Source organism: Dermacentor albipictus, chromosome 1, assembly GCF_038994185.2.
Source record: "Dermacentor albipictus isolate Rhodes 1998 colony chromosome 1, USDA_Dalb.pri_finalv2, whole genome shotgun sequence".
Classification (NCBI taxonomy): domain Eukaryota; kingdom Metazoa; phylum Arthropoda; class Arachnida; order Ixodida; family Ixodidae; genus Dermacentor; species Dermacentor albipictus.
In genome coordinates this window covers 226,056,708-226,078,098 of record NC_091821.1, presented here as the reverse complement: position 1 = coordinate 226,078,098, position 21,391 = coordinate 226,056,708, and the positions used below count along the sequence as shown (strand labels likewise).

General features: G+C 47.7%; 1 protein-coding gene across 3 annotated transcripts in view; it reads left to right on the top strand.

Moving 5' to 3' along the window:
- LOC139054233 (uncharacterized) overlaps positions 1-21,391 on the top strand; it is a 91,549-nt gene that overhangs the window by 58,549 nt on the left and 11,609 nt on the right. For 2 of the 3 annotated variants that reach the window (XM_070530943.1, XM_070530944.1), the window contains 2 exons: positions 5,554-5,645; positions 20,148-20,338. In XM_070530943.1, coding sequence (XP_070387044.1) covers positions 5,554-5,645; positions 20,148-20,338 — 283 coding nt within the window. The remainder of the gene's footprint in view (positions 1-5,553; positions 5,646-20,147; positions 20,339-21,391) is intronic. The other variant, XR_011511088.1, reaches the window with a different exon arrangement.

Genomic DNA, 21,391 nt, shown 5'->3' with positions numbered 1-21,391 from the left:
AGTGCAGAAAGCCTCTCCCTGCCCGTATACCATAGAATATGATGGGGATACTTCTGAGGAAGCCGTGGTGACTTCGACGTCACCGCTGTCATCATGCCGGGCTTGACAGTGGAAATTTCGGTCCAAGTAGCATGACGTCATAAATCAGAGTGCACATGCCTGTTGCCAGGAGGCGTTGGCTCTGCTCCATCGAGGAGCGCTCGTGCCGAGAGCAAGGGTGACGTGGCGCCGCGGCGATGCCCTCTCCCCTCACGCAACACCTGGCGTGCTAGCACGGCAGCAGGCGTAGCGGCAGCAGAGCGAATGGGAACTCCGTCGAGGGGCTTGTGACGTGGCGTCGCAGCCAATGGCAATGCGAGTTTAGGTGCCGTTTTGCTGCTAAATACGACAGACGGCGACTTTCTCGCTCAATGGGCCGTTTGACGATTTCGCATAAAAAGCGTATTACTTCGAAAAACGCATTATGCAGAATCGCGTCAACCAAATTCTACTCATTAGAGGAAAAGAGGCATGCGGTCAACAAAACAAAACCAGTATTAGTTGGCCGAGCCACAGTCGTATGTTTACGGGGGTCCGCGCTGCATTGATCCGTGTCACTTACGTTAGCCTGTACGAGCGTATACAATGGTGCTTTCAAACCACGTGAAACGATTGCGCAAGGAACTTGAAAAATTATGCAGATCCAACGCACATCTTGAAATCTATGTAAAACGAATCTTTTATGAAGCGGTTAATCAAATGCTGCAAATTTGTCCAGTTCATTACTTCGTCTTTGGAGTGAAGGAAACTGAGGCGCAGGCATGGGCTCCCGCAAACCCGTGCTATGCAATGAGATACACGCGACGATCATCTCAAACAGATAGTTGGCGTTGAGGGGTGAACGTGCGATTGTTGCCTAATGGTTACATCGTCGGGAGGTTGTGTTAGGGGCCAGAGATTCCATCCCACTGTCGGGCACGTAATTCAATGTTGTTGGTTTTTAATTGTGGGCTATTCGGCAACACAGCAGCATCCAGCAGCCATGGTCAGGAAAGTCCAGAAGGGTTCGAAAGGAAAGCTTCGCTAATAAAAAGAAAAAGAAAAAAAAACAATGATTAGTGGCCGTCCTGCCGACACTGGCTATATTGACAGACGCCCCTGGAAAGTACTGTACGTTTATAGATGTATAATTACGCAAAGAAGTCACTATTGGGATTTCGCAGGGTGTTCTGGTGCTTGCATCTAAATCTCGTGTTAAACTATTTCAGCTATAATTTATAACTCGAGCAGCAGAAACAAGCCATTCATTGCTTCACGTTTGGTTCTGTTACGAACTTGCACCGCTGCACCACGATAACGGCTTTGTGGTCCCGTAACGCTCGTCACCCGTTTCGTGACAGAGCGTTGGTAGCGAAGACTCCGAGCCTGGCGTCGATGAGAATAACAAAAGGGACTTTATACATTATATACAGGTTATCATACAGGACATGAACGGATCGGCACTGGGGCCGAGAGCTCACACAAACGCGACTGTTCTCGCACGACGGCGTCCGGCGAAAACGCGTGACACATCTCACCCCAGTCGGGAGCGACCCTCTCTCCAGGTGGGGTCAGCGGATCCTGTTTTTCAGGCGGCGTGTCCCTGCTTTTATAATCCCCGAGGCCCATTGTCACTCAAACGGCCCAATACAAAGTCAGCACACGCCGGTCGTCCGAGGGGTCCAACCAGCGACCGCGCTGGCCACCCGGTTCAAAGTTGGCGCGCACGGTGACCTCCAGGCAAGGGAGGTGCGGCGCCGGGCTGTCGGGCACACGCGAACACGTTTGAACACGCTGCTTCGCCGAGGCTTCTCTCGCACGAAGGCGCAGCCTCTTGACTGGTGAAGGGAGAATTATGGCGCTCGCAGGATAGATTCTGCATCTTGCAGATTCGGGATCCGGGCTTGTGGTAATGGCACAACAGCATCCCCGCCCTCAGATAAGGCGCCGGGAGGACGAGCTGCCTCCACGTGGCTCGGATGCCAGGCGCGCACGTTCGTCAGGCTCGTCCAAGTTCACGTCCAGTGTCGGGACGCCAGGTAATCCTCACGTGCCCAGGTCCGACTCGCCAGGACAGGAGCTCTGCTCACCACGTCGTCGCCAAGGCACCTTGACCAGCTCCGCTCGGGTCGTTCCTAAGACCTTGCTTCTCGCCACTGGTCCCGCTTGGTCGTTCTGCAGCTTGCAAAACCGACCGGCAAAAGGCAACACCCAACACGAACAAGTGCCCTCTGTCTCCCGTCAAACACCAGACAAGGCCATAATTCAAATCAACCTAACTAAATTGTTTTCCCCTTTTTTTTCTCCCGCTGCAACAGGAGGCAGGTGTACGATCTAGCACACAAGGCTTAAACAATCAGTTTTCAAATCATCAACATAACAAAATAGAAACAATTAATAATCAGCAATAATAATGACAAATAGAATGGTCCCCTTGAAATCGCTTTGGACCGAAAACATACTACTGAGGAAGCAAATGAGGTCATTCATTTTTCCCGGCGATATTTTCGCGGAATCTGAAGCTGCTTATATTTGCGACCCTGCTTATCCGTGTAGCGGCGGTACAATAAGCCAGGTTCCTTGCCAAATGAAACCCCCTTTTTTTCCACTCCCCGTTTGACGCTCTTCCTCAGATCGGCTAATGAACAATCTTCCTGTTGCTCGCGAATCAGACTTTTTCTTTCAACTGCAGCCTGCTCCTGCCGGCTGGCGGAAACCGGAGCGAGTGCGGAGCCCGCGTCGCCTAATTGCGGCGTCGAGTCTATATCGCGGCTAGCACTGCACGCGTCACTCCCACTCACTTCCAGGACCCGCTCGTCTAGGCCAGCCTCCGAGCTCTGCCTCTCCCGTGACTGCTCGCCACTCAAGTTACCGTGATCGGTCCGTGTGCCGCACCGCCTTTCGCTTCCCGACGCTAAGTCAAGTTCCCTCGACAGCGGGCGCGCTTTGGATCGCGTGGGGGCCATGTACGCCACGTCGGCAAAGAATGATTTGCCGTGATCCCTCAGCAGCTGCTCCGAGCTATTTGAGAAGAGGTAGGAAAATTGCTCCGGGAGGGCGGCTGACACAGCGGCTTCGGTGTTAAGTTTCCCAAATTCTCCTTCAATGCTAACCGTTGCGATCGGTAAACAGACACTCTCCTTCTCGGCCACTTGCCGTATCCTAACGCACTCTCCCGTAAAATCACTCGAGGAGACGAAAGACGGGTGAACAACGTCCATAGTTGCTGCAGAGTCCCGCAGTGCTCGGCACTTCTTGCCGTTTACCTTAATTTCCTGCACATAGGGCTCCAATAGACGTATGTTCTTGTGAGTTTCCCGTATCGTTGCAAAAGCAATTCTCTCTGGGCAGCTTGCAGCGATGTGCCCTTGCTTTTTGCAATTGTAGCAGGTTAACGGTCTCCGTTTTTCAAAAGAACGCGTCATTTCGTTTCGCTGTTTCGGACCATCGTCATCATTCTGAGATGCATTCTGTCCATCCCTTACAGTTTCTTTGGGAAGGGACTCGTCGTCCTGAAACTCGCGACGCGTGATTTCCTTCCGTTCGTCGGGCTTCCCGTAAAACCCATCTCTTCTATCTGCTTTTTCTATGCGCACTGCCTTGCTGTGCAAGCTGCGGCGGGTGTAATACTCTTCCGCTAACTCTGCTGCCTTGTTTAGCTTAACCTCCTTTAGCCTATCTTGCAGCCAGAGCCGGACATCCTCATCAATGCAACGGTAGAACTGCTCCAACGCGATGCATTCGACAATTTTGTCGCGGTCGTCGTAAACCTCTTCGCCCTTCAGCCATTCCACCAAGTCGGCTTTTAGACGAAACGCGAAGTCAACATTCGACTCCTTACCCTTTTTTGCATACCGGAACCTCTGCCGGAAAGCTTCGGGCGACAATTTGTACTTCCGCAGTAGCGCTTCCTTCACATCACTGTAGCTCTCAAACGCCTCCTTCGATAAGCAAGTTATTACGTCTGATGCCTCCCCAGGAAGCAAGGCTAACAGATTCTGTGCCCAAAGGGATCGCTCAATGCTATTCCGTTCACACACGTGCTCAAATTTCACGAGGTATTTGGCCATATCCTCTCCGACGACAAAGGGTGGAAGTTGATCGCGTATTCTTGGAACGTTAGAAGTGAGACTAGGCGCCGGCGAGTTATTTCGGATCTCCAACTCTTTCATTTTAAGCTCGTGCTCACGTCGCTCCCTCTCTCTCCTTTCCTCCCTTTCCTCCTCGCGAAGTTCCTTTTCCTCCTCGCGACGTTGCTGTTCTCTCCTTTCCTGCTCGCAACGTTCCTTCTCCTCCCTTTCCCGACGTTCATTGATATCCGCCCAGGCCTCAGCGGCTTCCTCAGCCGTTACGTCCCCGGTCCTCATGACCTCAAGGATCGCATTCTTTCTTTTGGTTGAGCCCAACTCAATGCCCAACTCCTCACAAATTTCGAGAAGTTCCTTCACCTTGTACTTCTCCATCGTTCACACTGTCCTCCTGCTGTTTACCCTTTTTGAATATACCTGCCGTACGCTACTATAACACTACTAGTAAGACATATGCAAGTATATCACACTGCCCTGTTTACCCCCTCAGCATCCCCTGGTTTTCAAAACACTCTTACTAGGCTTGAAACACACAAGGTTATCACAATGCAACACCAAATCCTTCCCTAAGCTACTATAACCTGTGTCAGAGAAAGTCTGGTGTTTGAGGTAAACTTCAGGCACTCACCGCGCCGAGGTAGCTGATGCCGGTCAATCCCGTAGCTGCCATCCAGTGTTACGAACTTGCACCGCTGCACCACGATAACGGCTTTGTGGTCCCGTAACGCTCGTCACCCGTTTCGTGACAGAGCGTTGGTAGCGAAGACTCCGAGCCTGGCGTCGATGAGAATAACAAAAGGGACTTTATACATTATATACAGGTTATCATACAGGACATGAACGGATCGGCACTGGGGCCGAGAGCTCACACAAACGCGACTGTTCTCGCACGACGGCGTCCGGCGAAAACGCGTGACACATCTCACCCCAGTCGGGAGCGACCCTCTCTCCAGGTGGGGTCAGCGGATCCTGTTTTTCAGGCGGCGTGTCCCTGCTTTTATAATCCCCGAGGCCCATTGTCACTCAAACGGCCCAATACAAAGTCAGCACACGCCGGTCGTCCGAGGGGTCCAACCAGCGACCGCGCTGGCCACCCGGTTCAAAGTTGGCGCGCACGGTGACCTCCAGGCAAGGGAGGTGCGGCGCCGGGCTGTCGGGCACACGCGAACACGTTTGAACACGCTGCTTCGCCGAGGCTTCTCTCGCACGAAGGCGCAGCCTCTTGACTGGTGAAGGGAGAATTATGGCGCTCGCAGGATAGATTCTGCATCTTGCAGATTCGGGATCCGGGCTTGTGGTAATGGCACAACAGTTCGCATGGAAAGAACATGCTTAACACGTGACTCAGAAGACTCATTACAAACCCTAATCGAGACAAATTATCATGCATGCTGCGCTCGTGCTTTGTACGAGTAGCACAAAACATTAATTTCATATATTGCTTCAGTTACAGACCTCAGCTGGCGTCCAAGAGAACTCATTATAGCCATGACAAAGGAGCTTGCAGCTCAGATCTTCTCGACAGCTTCAGATATGCAAGTACGAGCTTTTCTTTTATTTTTGCTTTGCTCAGTGTTGGTAACCTGTGTCGTTATAACGGCAGATTCTCGGAGTATGTTACTTAGGTTCGAACAATTAACTATATATAAAGTAAATAAAAATTTGACTTCGGCCTATTTTAAGCCAGGAAGCTGGAAAGGAAGTCCACTCGGTTTCTCGGGGAGGTAAAAAATTGTAGATAAAAAAAAAAGATTATGCTCGTCCGAGAGTTGAACCCGGACAGCCACCTAATGAAAGCATTCGCTCTACCAAATGGACACAACCATGTACACCCGTGATCAAAACTATCACGGACCACAGTGCCGCCGAAAATACAGAATTTCTTCGTAATTAACTCGCATAAACAGAAAATGACGATTGTACTAGAAAATTCGCAAAGCCAAGTTTGGACTGCACTCTTTAATTTCAAGTTGCATTCTCAGTTAGCGGAGAAATTGAGTTTTATCGCGCAATCGCTGGTCCGTCTACTTTTGCTCACGGGTGTACCTTAGCCAGAAGGCTGCGAATGGCAGCGTGGGGCTGAGCGAACTGACAACTTGAAGTGTAAGAAGCTGTAAGAATAATATCAGCCCAATAATGTGGTTTTCGTTTAATCTAAATTTGGCGTTGCACCTTATGTTTGAATAGAAATGATACCACCTGGTTCAGCGAATTTTTCACTGTTACTTTATCGTTGCTAGTTGTCTATTGTAATATCTCTAAGATGTACACTGATGTATGTAGAAAATCCCTTGCTGCTAGTGCATGCTTTAAATTCTGCAAACCAGGCAAAAGGCATATTTAAAGCAGCACTTGTCGACATACCCATTTTCATAATTGTATAGCTAGCCTTTATATTACGCCACCTCGCAATAATCGTGGCACAGAGAAGTTCACCTAACAGGGGCTCACACGGCGTTCTTTATGAGTTAGATGTCGCCGTACTCCCCGTTATGACAAGTACAGAGAGCGAGAACGCGCCCTGGAAACAGCTTCATTTCAGCAGTTACGTGTTTACCGGTTACCATTCGTTGGTTGCCGTCGCCAAAGAAACGCGTCCACACGTGAACAGGTGGGAGTTATTTGGTTCGAAACATCCGCAAGTGAATAAGCTGTGCGTGATAAGTTACTGCTTGCTAAGTAATATTATTTTAAATAATAAAGATATAGTGACACTAGCACAATGTTTTTTTTATCGATGTGCCTGCGCGCGGGAGAATGCGCTGAGCACGCGGTAAGCAGACATACGCGGACGCCGAACCAGCTTATCCGCACGTCGTTATTGAGTGAAGGTTCTTTAACTTATGCAACGCTGAATAAATAACTAATTTTGTTGGGACATATTATAGTGAGTGAATTCCGGAAGATAAAAATCATTCATCAGTATCATTGATCAAAGATAAGTGAAGCTGTTAGGATATCTGAGTGGTAAAGTCTGTCAAACATTGGTGCAGTTTCCTTCCCAGTGATGTGCAAACTAAGCCTAATCGCTTGTAGCGTCGATGCTCGAACACGTCACAGTTTTTCCAATGAAAAGGATCATACCACCGCGACGCACCTCGCCCTATATGGGGACGGTTTCGTTCCCGCGGCATTCGTTGCTCATTTATTTCGCCGTCGCCACCGCCGCCGAGTGCGCCCAGCTCTAATTGAACGAATTAATGAAATATCACGGATATCGTGCCATACTTTTTTTGACCAAAGCCTAGCCATGTCATGCACTCACAAGCTGGCCAGCTTAGCAGGGACCCGCCATGGTGGCTTAGCGGCTAGGGCGTTGCCCTTCTAAGCACGACGTCACGGTATCAAATCCTGGCCGTGGCGGCCGCATTTGGATGAGGGTGAAATGCAAAAACGCCCGCGTACTGTGCATTGGGTGCAGGAACCCCAAGGGGTCAAAATTAATCCGGAGTGCCCCCGCTACGACGTGCCTCATAATCAGATGGTGGTTTTGGCACGTAAAGCCCCCAGAATTCAATTTTTAATTTAAAGCTTGCAGGGCGAAGCCCAATTTATCGACAGGACTGTGTTCCGGTGCAGAAGTACAGAGCTTCGCGAGCTCGAATAACAGCGGCGAGCGTGCGGTCCCAAGAAGCTTTCGGTCATGTGCCTTATCAGCCTACTATGCCGGAACAAGAAAAAATCATGTTTTTAAGTTATTTCAATGTACAGAAAGACATTTTGCATTTTAGGATAAAAAGACATGTGCATTATGCTTCAAGGCTAACACGTCGACGTGCAAGAAGAGACAGTTGCGATAAGTATACATACATCTATTCTTTGGTGGATAAAAAAAAGTGTGGAACAGGGTAAATAAATTAAAGGCTGGCAGTCACACCCTCTGCCCGTGGTAAATACACAAGATGACAGCCTGGAAGATCAGGCAGATTTTCTTGGCGAACACTTTGAACAAATCTCAAGTACATCGAACTACACGAAAACTCCCCTGAGGTTCAAAGAACGTGCAGAGCGACAGTACTTCGAACGCAGATGTCCGCTAAATGAGGCATACAATCGTCTGTTTAGTATAGCTGGACTTCAGGCATTTGTCAATTGTGGCAACAGCTCGGCACCAGGTGTCGACCGTATCATGTATGAAATGATTAGTCCCCTACGCTATGAAACATAAAAAACATTCCTCTCGTTTTTAATGCCATGTGGGCTGCTGAGTATGAATGCTACAAAGAAGCAGCACCGTGTAATAGATATGTTAAAATATTTTTTTTTGCGTCTAGAAATGAAGAAAAATTTCTTCAAATGCAACCACCGGAATAATGCGGAAAATTCCAATGGGCATCTTAAACACGTCTGAACCAGAAATTTCTATCTTGTGTTAAGAACGGCCCGCTGACGTGCAAGTTTTGCCAGCCAGTTGCTACAGCGGGCGTCAACTTTTCCTGGAACGCCACCGCAAACCTCTAGCCACGGCGTCACTAAGTCGACTGTGTGTGGAGAACAATACGTGCGTCCTCGACTCTCCGTCGCCGGAGCCAAGATGAGTGCGACGAAGCAGGCTTTGTGCCTGAACCCGCCACCGCCAACCTGGTCTGCTGTGAACGAGGGAGTCCCCGAGGGAACGTAGTTCCAGGCCCCTTCCCACGCGCCGCTCAAGACGCAAGACAATGGGCAACCGGCGGGCGCGCTGCGGGGGTCAGCTCGGGGAATAAAATGCGCCTTTATTGACGTAAGCACCGAGTTCTGCGAAGACCATCTGACCTCGGTTGGGGACCGTGAACCTGTGCGAAAATATGTGTGCGTACGCCCTCCCGCCTACGGTGCCTGGTCGAACGTTTCTCTCACCTTGGGATCGAGGGAGGACCGAGTACTTATAAACCACTGTTGTGCGGCTGCTCAGTGCACTCTCTCTCGCAGTCATGCTAGACTGATGAACTGCAACGTCCTTATGTAGATACTGTAAATAAACCCATATTCCTCGTTCTCGATGAGAAACAGTCCTTCCCTTCAACAACGTCCTCAGCGTGGATAAGATGATCGACGGCATGGGCCAGCTACCATCTAATTCATGCCCGACTACAATCTTGACAACTGACTACAAGCGATGGGATTGAGCCCCAATCCTTACACTTGCTACAAGTTGCATCTCTCGCGTTGACGCTGCTTTCAGACATATTGCCGATCCTACCTGCAACTACAGTGCCCACGAGCTTCAAGCAGTGATTCCGACGTTCCGAGGCCGATGTTTATTCTCGTTACGCCATATTGCACTTGTGGAGAAGTTTCGGAATCCCACGTTGCGCTGACTTGTGCTGACACGCATGCGAAGACGCGTGGAGAGCAGGGTTACTTTTTCTGGTATTGTGTTGGTACATTGCTCCCCTGCTTGACATGATTCTATGCTTAAGACAGGCAAAATAATTAAACAAGAAAACACAAAATCTCAAACGAAGCTGGACTGACTTAAAAAAGACATCGTTCATCCTATTTGAATGGAGCGCCGTCGTGTCACTGCACACCTCTAGCGCTAACCCTTCCGGCTTTTTTTTTTTTTCAGTGTGAAGCAACTGATACCAGCTCTGCCTCCCGCTTCTTGAATAGGCTGACATATTATGGTTGGAGGTGCAAGTTTGGTATGCTAGCTGCAACCTGCTTCCATTGCCTTGTCTCTTAACAAAAGTGGCCAGTTGCTGCGAGCAGTACGCGAAAAACATGTGACTAGCTTATCCGTGAGCATTGCCACAAGGTTGCGGAAGTGACAGGCTTCGTTATCTATTTTGCAGAATTCCACAGTTTCGCACAACTTATTTCATTGTGCGCACGTGTTACATGTTGCAACAGAAAAAAAATTTCATAAATCTGTATGTCCAACTGAGATCGCAAATATCTGAACTATGGAGCTTCTACGGACGTTGCTTCAACGAGCAAGAACCCGAGTCTGGCGAAAACCGGCGTGAGACTGCAGCAACAAACAAAACCATTTCTTTTTTTCCTGCTTGCTGATTACCCGCCGAGCAGCAGGCAGAGGGGCAGCTCGACAAATCGTATCGCGCAAAAAAAAAAAAGGAAGCGCTCTCCAGCGCTTGCCTGGTGCAGGGGCGCAGAAGTAGCAGTCGAAGTGGCGCACGCGCCGCCTTTACGACTCCGTACGCAGGCGCCGCCTCGTTTGCAAATCTTGCCGCCAGTGAGCGCCACCCGCGCCGCCGGCCACGCGCTCGCATGTTTCCTCTAAGAGTGGACCGTACTGTACATCATCAACAGCAGTTCTCAGAAGTGGGCAGAATTATGTCTGCTTCTCATATTTTTTTTTCCTTTGAGCGGTACTGCCGCATTGATTGTTCACGGAATGTTCATATATTGCCTCGGTTTCAGTGCAGTTAATGGGGCTGAATTTGGAACGAAAAACGAAAAGAACAGGTTGAAACAACCGCGGAGGAAGGAGAATACGTGTGACATACATTTCTTATAGGCGTTAAAGCTCCACAGCACGATCTTTAAAAAATATATTTCCTCTTACACTAAGAGGAAAGATCTTATGCTATAGGAGGACCAAATTCCGGTACTTTCCATGCTAGTCGCGAGGTGCAGCCATGATACAAAATTTCGCTACTGGCCAGCTTATACGCTCAACTGTCGCTTGCTTACTCAGTTATAGAAGCTTAATAGCATCTCTGGAAGCTTTGATAATTTTGGACAACCTGACTACTAGTGTTTCAGCTCTTTTAGCTAACAGATCAGCAGCCCCTTTAGTTTGGTTGTCCGCGCACTCATTGGCCGGTAATCGAACTTAAACCGGGTCAATTACCAGTCTTCCGACACGGCCGTCTGAATTGCAGGGTCAATGCAACTCCTCTCACAGACGTTCACCGAAGTCCCGTGTACGGGGTGCGCGGGTGGTCGTAAACGTAAGACGCAGATGTGAGTTTCTTCTCTCTGTCTTGTCACGCCACGTGGGACAAAACTGTAGCTGCGCCAGTAATCGTGACAGGACAAACATGCAGTCAGCGTTGGGGAATCGTCGTTCTGACTTCAGAGTGTGACGTATGCGGACTTTGGGGGTCAACGGCGTTGTTTTCAAGGTCGTTCATGGCGTCATCAGATCATCCTGGTTCCAAGGAGAAGAACGCTCCTTAGGCATCGCCTCCCACGTTTGTTTGAACGACTCGCGTGCAGGAAAGGCCTGACTGCAAGTTCTTAAAAGTCACTCATCCAACCACGTAACGAAATTTGCTACGTACGGAGACGCGTGGTAGGAAGACCACACAGAGCGGGACGCGATACGCAAGACTTGTTTAAAAAATTTTTTTTTTCACGTATTATTATGCAAGTTTCAAGAGGAGCACCAACGGTATATCTTGCGGGTTAACACAGGTAGTTATAAATCTGTTCTTTGGAACTATAGATACTTCTCACGAACCACACCAATGTTTGCTAAGAAAGCACTGATTTAGAGGGAATCCCGAATCACGGAATCTGTCCTTGCTGTTTTCTTTAACTTTACTTTCACAATCATCTGTTAAGAAATGTCGTCGTCAAATTTTCTTGTAATTTTCTTTCTTTCTTTTCTTGTATTTTTTGTTGCGTTAAAGGATGGTCCAAACCCTCTGGACCCTATAAAAATTATCAAAGCACCCTAATTTACTACAATACTAGATTATGCAAATCAATTTCAGTTTTGGTAAGCAGGAGGTGGATGCGTCGCGACGTCATGATGCAACTTTTCTTGAAAAAGTTTAATAACTTCAACTCGTAAAAAAATCATTCTATTTATAAACGTGTCGCGCCAGCGATATCGACGCGAACGCCCTAGGAAGACGACGAGGTCAGGCGATGCCACAAGCGGGGCAGGGCCTTAGTTGGCTGTGAACCGAATAAATAAAAGGTCAGTTGAGTTTACGCTCCGGTGCTGGAACATCTCGTCTCTCTTTCAAGGGCTCTACAAATTAATGACTCATCTACCAACCGCGGACACCGTTGCTGGAGGTCAAGAAAGAAAGCAGAGATATCTTTATCCGGGATGCACTTTACCACATTAGTCACAGCTGTTTGAGTTGCTGCCGTATCTCCGTGGCGCATCCCTTTCAGTGGCAGTTTAACACGGAGAAGCAAAAAGAAATCACACGTCGATAGTTCAGGTGAATATGGGGTCTTGGGTAGAGCAGGAATGGAGTACTTGGCCAGGTTTTCCTGGACTTAGCGTTTTCGTGCAACAAGAACGGCTGTCCAGATGACAAGCAGGACGGCGTCGCCGAATTAACGCAGGCGTTTTAGCACACGAGCGTAGAAGTTTTGGCTTATTCTATGTCCTTTAAATCCAACGGGGTAGCTCAGAGGCTACGGCGATGAGGGCGGAATGCGAAAGCGCTCATATATTGTGAATTGGGTGCGCGTTAAAGAAATCCAGGTGGCCAAAATTAATCCAGAGTCCTCACTACAGCGTGCCTAATAATCAGATCGCAGTTTTGGCAAGTAAAACCCGATAATTTATTTCAATACGCCGGAATATTTCGGGTACTTCACGCACTTTTGTGGTGCTATCTATCTATCTATCTATCTATCTATCTATCTATCTATCTATCTATCTATCTATCTATCTATCTATCTATCTATCTATCTATTTATCTATTTATCTATTTATCTATCTATCTATCTATCTATCTATCTATCTATCTATCTATCTATCTATCTATCTATCTATCTATATCTATCTATCTATCTATATCTATCTATATCTATATCTATATCTATATCTATCTATCTATCTATCTATCTATCTATATCTATCTATATCTATCTATATCTATCTATATCTATCTATATCTATCTATATCTATCTATCTATCTATCTATCTATCTATCTATCTATCTATCTATCTATCTATCTAGCAAGCGCGGCAGCAGCAGCGAACGAAGTGATCTTCGTGCTGTGTATAACTACAACTCAATCTCAGCGCCGAGAACAAACAGCACGCACGAAGCTACGAGCCGTCGAAGCAGGTATACTTTGCCCCCAGCGCAGATCGCTCTCGAGATGCGGCCGCGCGACCGCGCGCAACTGCCACATACGTAGTTGCAGCCGGAGTAGAACGCCACCCCCCTCCTTCCCCTCGCCCAGGGGGCTTCGCAACGTTGGGGGCCTCGCGCGCGGCGAAAGACGGCGCGCTTCCTCCCCGTTCTCCTCCCTTTGCGCGGGTGAGATTGAGCCGCGATCATTGGAGCCCCTCGCACGCTCTCACTCACACATACAGCGTAGAGCGCGCGGCGACGGTGCTATCGCCCTTGTACTTTATACGGAACATCACGGCTACGGCAGAAATGCGCCTAGTGTGTCCACGTAATTGCTATCGCAATAAAAAGAAAAAGGAGGAGAAAAGGCAGTTGAACAATGTGTGAAGCTATGAAACAACGCAAAACTCGGAAAAGAATGACAGCGAGTTATAAAACATACGGTGATCATGAAAATAAGCGTTATAAAGACTCCGTATTCTGTGTATGGATGAGTGTTGGTGATGAGAGGCAGAAATACGGAAAGGTCTATGTTCTCTGGTGATCTTGCGCGGAGTACGAAGCATGGTACAACTGAGGAGTTCGAGGCAGGTGAGGATGCCGTGAAGGAGTTTGAAAAGAAGCAGAAGGTCCACGCAATTACGTCGGCAGCGAAGTAACGTCAATGTAAATAATCCAACAGTACTAAAGCAAGGTCCAGGTCCGTGTTAGCAAAGCGGTGATTACATAACGGATTAGAAACATTTGCTGGACTCGATATATAATGTCACGAATGGTAATTCAATCAATCAATCAATCAATCAATCAATCAATCAATCAATCAATCAATCAATCAATCAATTTTATTAAATTGCCACGGAACAATCTAGTGGTCTTCGCACTGGCGCAGGTGAGATGCGGCATAACCAAGGAGGATATATATATATATATATATATATATATATATATATATATATATATATATATATATATATATATATATATATATATATATATATATATAACCTCCAAGGGCATAACATATATGCACATATGTATATTGCAAGAAACAGGAATAAAAGGTACACATTCTACAGTATGGCGGTTTATAATAATAATAATAATAATAATAATAATAATAATAATAATAATAATAATAATAATAATAATAATAATAATAATAATAATAATAATAATAATAATAATAATGTAAGAAACACCGCAATAGACCTTTGTTCTTGTACCTGTGTCGTATGAAAGTACCATTTATAACGATATGTACGGCGTCAAACTCTTTAGCGTCCTTTTCTGTACTGCTTCACTTGTATGCAGTCAAGCTACCTTTTTATCAATATTTAAGCTAAGAATGTTCCTGGAGGTGTTTGTTTGTTTCATAGATGAAAGGAAGACGACTGAAACTCATCGCCTAAATTTCGATTCTTGTGGGTCCGCATTATTTACTCACAAAAACTGCGAAGGTTCGCACTGTCAAGTTCGTAGCACGCAAGCAGCGCCCGGGTTCCTGTTCACGACCCGACGAACAGATGGCGCAAGCAGTTCGATCCATCGCCGTCGTTCGGAAAACGAGAAGCCATGCGGCCGCGTGCGCAAAACGCTTGCGTAGCGCAAGTTTTCCTTCGTAATTTTTTTGGAACGGCGGTATCTGCGACTACGATTTTCGCATTTGCGAGCACCTAATGAAAGACTGTTTTTTTTTTCTTTTTAGTGTAGGGTCGTTCATTCGGCTTCGCTGAAAACAAAGTAATACAAATTAGAAGCTATGTTTTTTAGACAGAGCTCGTCGTGTGCCTTTCCTTTAGCGTTGCCATCGTCGTCCGCACTGATTTAAAGCATGCGTCGGATCCAACTAGCCTAATTTTGTTTAAGCTCGCAAATGCAAAATTGCCGCGCGACTGGCCGCTCGAGGCACTTCGCGTGATTTGCGGGCTTTCACGCTCGGGAAAACTTTTATGTAGCACGTATTGAGCAACAAAAAGCTGTATTAGGAGTTTTTCATGTCGCTCTACAATTTTCTCATTGACACTTTTCATTTAATTATGATATTTGAGAAGTTGCTAAATAATTAAGACTAATGATCTAATTAGGCAGAATGAAAGAAAATAGTTTGGTTATCTCCAAGCGACGGCAAACAACGTTACCTCTGTTCTGTCCAACTACGTGGCATTTGCATATTTTTAAATTCTGGCTAAAGTTAGCTGGGACAGCCTGTATATAGTAGCATGACATCCGATATAGGTGGAGAAAGGCTGGATATCGAGAGACTGAAAAGCAACGTGCATAGGCAGTAAGGCAAAGCACACTGTACGGTTAATATGCCGCAGTTCGTACGTCAAAATGGAGCACGGAACGAAAGGAATCATATATGGCCACATAAACGGGCTTTTGTTCTACATACGCGAAATTTGGGAGATGCTTATCATGGAGATAAAGCACCTAGTGAGAGGCAGACCATACATTTGGTGAAGCCTAGTCACATATTGCTTGTCACTGAAGGGTAGCGAAGAAGAAAAAAGAGGGTGTGGGAGTGGGGAGAGGGGGGGAGGTGAACTGCGAATTGTCAAACCAGTGAAAATAAAGGAAGGAATGAAGAAATACCGTATCAAAACAAGATAGGAATCTGCGCCGGCGTTCTCGCCAGGTTGTTACAGCCGAACTAGAACAGAAAGGCCACACCTTGCAATGGGACTTAGCCCAGTGACAACCTCAAAGCGACCGGCCAATAACATAGAGAAAAGAAGGGATTCGAAAGTGCATGTTATGTACAATCAGAAGAATTCGCAAGCGTAACTTAGCAGCCAATTATAAATTGTATAATAAAACAGGGCACAAGGACTATAGTAAGCTGAGAGGCAAAGGCGAAGAATTAGGATTCTCCAAAGAAGCAGGGCGACGACGGAATATAGATGTAAGAGCTACATTAAAAGGATGGAGTTATGAATAAGGAGGCCCTGGACACAGGCAAAATGAGTTCTCGATATTAATTCAAATTCATTAGGCGACTCGCTATATGCGCTTCACCCGAGTCACATTCGCTGTTCCGCTTCCTTCAGCTGGACTACTTGAAGCTAACATTCATTGCACTGACAAACAGCAGTGCTTAGATAAAAATAATCAACAAAGGAATAGATAACAATGATGTTATGTTCACGTAGAAGAAACTCGGACAGTAAAAACTTTCCTTCTAATGTAGTCATCTAAGTAGACAAATCGGCCGTAATTAACGACGCGATGCAAAAAACGAAACATCAGTGTTTCGTGACAAATTTGTTTCCTGCTCCCTCCTACGAGGGATACGGTGAGCTCACGTGACGTGATACTACCTTGAATATCACGACAACGCCAGAGCCATCCTCTCGATTCGTGGAGCTCGCCGACAGTACAGTCAGAAGAGCACATGGTGGTTAACATGCCAATGTATCCAGCAACGTTTCAAAGCTCCAGAAGCGATATTCAATTAATTTTGCCTAGATTACTAAAATAACGTATGGGCGATACAAAAGAAGAAAAACAACGCTGGTAGTGAGGACAGGGACCGGTGCAGCGGCGTTCAATGAATTGTATCCTCGCGAACAGGTGCTGTTCGAATCAAAGGCTGTTTTGTATCTGTACTTGAAGCTTTTTCGTAGCTGTGGCACATCGCTTTACGCACTGTTGTAGGCATGTTAACATGTGAAATCTCCTGATGGCCCCCAACCCTTCCTTAATTTGTTCTTCATTACGTTCTAGTGGTTACCCTAGTGACTCTAAAGTGGGTCGGGTCAGCAGATTCTTTCGGTCTGGCATTGTTAAACTTCAGGCGTAGCAATATCGATAATTCCGGCAATATTTCTTATACATCACAGGTCTGGCAGTCCGAGAAACACGTCCGCATCAAGCAGTGAGAGTCATAAGCGTGTGGGCTTCCTCTCTTCCTCCTTACCCGCCGTGTTTGCTTAGTGGCTACGGTGTTGGGCTGCTCAGCACGAGGTCGCGGGATCGAATCCCGGCCACGCCGGCCACGGCGGCCGCATATCGACGGGGGCGAAATGCGAAAACACCTGTGTACTTAGATTTAGGTGCACGTTAAAGAACCCCAGGTGGTCGGAATTTCCGGAGTCCCTCGCTACGGCGTGCCTCATAATGAGAAAGTGCTTTTGGCACGTAAAACCCCATAATTTAATTTCCTCTCTTCCTCACTCGTGATGCGAAAACCTGTACTTCGATGGGACTTGGAGCAGGAATCTTGAAGATAAGTCATAAATCGGGTCGCATACGTAGTACTTGGCTTCAGCCACTGCCATCCCAGCTACTACCCCGGAGAAGTGCCTGTGGGGAACTTCATCTGTGCACTGCCCTATCTGCGTTAGCCGTCGCTATAGAAATTAGGAAAAGAAAGTTTCAGTGAAGCAGGCTACGGAAGCCAAACCACCATGTGCCCGTCCACCTGTTTTGCACTAGTCTGCGATGTATGCGCGATATCTCCATTGCCAGAAGGCACGTCTCTGGAGACTGCGCTGTGAGATGACGTCTTTGAGTGCTATATCGCACAAAGGAATCAGAGACTGACGCTATACCACTGAAGACAGGTGCTGACTGAGACGGCCGTGTCGAATGCTGCGCCGGACACTGTAACGATACACACTAACGCGGTCGAACGCAAACAATCGGCAAGCCGGTCTGTGTGGAAGTAAAGTAACAGTTGGAAGTCGCTGCAATGCTGACCACATAAGGATGCCCACAGAGGGAGAAAAGTGATGCGTCGCAGGCCCTTTGCAGCTTCAGCGCGCTGGGGTTCACAGTGAGCCAGGTCAGATACTGTGGTTTGTGAAGTGAAAACCCTGTATTGAAAACCAGCCAAAAAGTGCCACTGTTTTTGAGACCCGTAGAACATTTCTGAAAGCCCGGCAATGAGGTATCAGCCTCCGCGCAGAGGACGAGGGTGAAAGCTGTAGGGAAGGTGGCTTAGCTTTCACTTGTCCTCTAGCGTCTACCAGGCCACGCATCGACCATAGTAAAGAAAGATGAAAGCGCAAGTACGTCCAACGCCTGAAGCTCGGTTACAATGCCTGTTAGGAGCAAATCGCTTGGGCTGCAGAGGGACTGCCCAAGTCGTCGTTCACAATGGGCGCAGCTATTGCGCTCCAACTGCTGTCGCGTTGCACAATAGTTTGCACGACAGTCGAGCTTCGTCGACTTTCAGATGTTTAGTGCGCTCTGGCAAATACTTATCTACTCGGAAGTCTAGAACTGCTGACGCCAGGTGTATTCCGCAACTTCCCTACAAGGCGGTCCCTTCGCAGAGGCGCTTCGAGAGCAATGTGAACCCCACGCGGCGGGATGGATGCTTGCATGTGGGCATTCCGTGAGCACACACATACCCATCATTTCGCTGAACGCCAGACGAGCGTGGACTTGAAAGGCGATTCTGCAGAAGCAGAAACGGCTCGGTGCTTGTAGGGCAGGCGCCGCACCGGTTGAGCCCGCGGAATGCCAGGCGCGCCATTCCAGAGCCGTGAGTGACGCCGGTTGCTGGCATTGACGGCGCATCCACTCGCTTCTCCAGTTTCGCATGACACATGTCCTAGTACACGCATATTTGTTGCAAGTATTACTCGACCCGCATTTTTTACGCTCGCACTGAGATCTTGCGATCACGTTGGTCAGTGCAGCGCAATGCGAAGCATCGCTCGAAACGTGGCGTTTGAAAAGCGTGTTGTCCTTGAAAAGCCAACTTTTTGCGATGGCACTGCAAGTTGCTTTGCTGTATCATCGTCAGAGAGAAAGTCGGAGTCTTTCGCGCAGTGACTTGCCTCTCCTCAGAACAGCCCTTTTTTTTTTCTCTCCATCTTTCGACGTGCGTATGCACGCACAAACCCGTCGTGTAATTCCAGCCACGGCACATGAACACGCAGCCTTTGTTGTTGCTTTGGACGCCCTCGATTGACTATTTCCTGTTTGTTAAGTAACCGAACAGATATCTGGTTCTGTGCCAAGTGCGTAGCGCCACAAAGATATCGTGTTTAACAATGCGCCTACGTGGTTACGTGCGCAGACATGTTGCCGTGACCGTAACCAAACACGAGCCCATACACATATACTATATGTGTGCTAATGTCATTATCACCGCGATCACAAGCCCTTCACTCACAGATAACGCCGAGAAAACACTACTTATTTAATCGGCGAAGCTGTGTCACAAGATCACCAGTCCGAAAAGAACTGCCACGTGTATACACGAGGACCAACACACACGGCTATCGAATTTGTCGAGTAGTGCTCGCTTCCCCCTGAGAAAGCGCCGACATTGTTCCCTGGCAACGTGCCCTTGAAAGCGAAATCTCATACCCTGTATCTCACTAGTGCTCTTTCGTGTAAACACAATGATGTTAGTGGGGAAATCCTCATGCGGCGTCTCGTTGGAACGATAGAGGTGATGTACAGGTGCGAACGGCATAAGAGCGCGTGCGTTTGCGACACATCCGCACAAGGAACTGCGAGGGAAATAAACTATACGAGCCCTTGGTATTGTCCTGAACAATGAGTGCTTCAGGGCTGCCGACGATGGTGCATGACATTGAAATTGAAACCGTTGCATAGGTACATAGAAAAACACTGAACAACTTTCGAAAAGAAATGAAAAGAATAGTAACGGTTTCAGGCTCCTGTATGTTGCGATAACCTTATCTAAATGCCTGTAGACCTACACTTGTGACACAGATGCGCCAGTGAAGCTTGAAGCTAACACGAGCGAAAAACACCATTTCCCGGCGGCGCCATCTTCCATAGCGCTTGTGAGGTTACTAATTTCTGTGAACCAGCGATTCAAGTGCGCAAGCAGTCCGGCAGCTATAACTTCCATCTTCAACAGAATCACTTCTGATAGGAACAAGCGAAAGAACACAGGACGTATGCTGACTATCAACACAATTTATTACATGTAAGCAGCTATAACTTTGACGGAGTGCGAGTGTTTCTGTATGAACTTATTATTTCTTACCCAACCATGGTCAGCTTACTTTTTTCTGCATTCTCGCTGCTTGGCACGCGTCACGTGATACGAAGGTCGCAGGAATGCTGATCTACTTTATGCTGACCGGCGCCCACCCTTTCGGCAAGTGCGACGACGACTGCCAGGCCAACATTGCCCGGGGACGAGTGCTCGTTAGGCCCGTGAACACGGAACTGGACGACCTTGCCCATCACCTGCTCGCGCTCGAGCCAGAGTACCGTCTGTCGGCCAGCAGCGCCATAAGGTAAACGCGAACGTAGTTCGTTTCTCTCCCGCTCTTTACCTCAGCAACGGCGCCCAGGCTTCAGGGAGGGCGCCCTTGGTCAGCCTTAGTTTTCAGAGTAACGAGCCGACGTTCTGAGGGGAAAGCACGTGCACTTGTCTCAGCTTGGGCCGTCCCTGATTACCGAGTACACGGTCGCGCGGAAGTGGTCCGCGCTCCCGAGTTCATGCGAGAGTGTGCCCGATGGAGCGGGAAGAGCCCGTGAAAATATGCCTACGCCCATTTTCGAGATCTTGGCTACCGAGTGTGTTACCAAAGCTCTTGCTGGTCTCGTGTCCCACTGCAGCCTGCGGGCAGGTTGAGGTTTGGTTTTTCTCATCACCCTAGACTTTGAACTGCTCTGGGTTCTAGCCGCACTGATATAGAAAAAGGAGGCAGCTTGCCGCCGGGACGGAGCCGCACCCTACCGGTAACAAGTCACCTTCCAATTTTTTTTCTTTACTTTCCTTTTTTCCTCTTTATTATAGATATGAAGACTAACGCACCCTTGACTTCGCTGTATAATTTATCAGTTAATTAAAAAAAAAAGTAGTGACCTTTTCATGTACTTTCATTGTGTTGTCTGTCTGTCAGCATCTCGCCTTGCCTGTAAAATCTGACGTTCATGTTGTGCACGTATGATTTGCTGAGAAAGGAAGCGTCGTGCACGGCATGACTGTCCAATTTTTGATAACTTTATAAGGCTTTGAAAAAGTCAAGTCCCTCGGTTTCCCTAATTTTTGTCGTTGACTTTCTGTGTAAGATGGCATCGGACCAGCCGACTTAATGAGGGAATAGCAAATGATGATGCCCTTGCGCCATAAAACAACAAATTCATCATCATCAGCAAATGAGGATGAAATTTCTGTTCAGGACTATGCTCATTTTTTTTTAAGATTTATTGTCGTTAGACCTGCACCTTTCGGAGGACAGCCCGTAGTACGCTGGTCAGTGTTTGATAGGTACGGTCACTTTCGGCAAGGTCGCGAATATTTAGATTACGATTCCCAATAATACCAATGTCGTGAAGTTGAA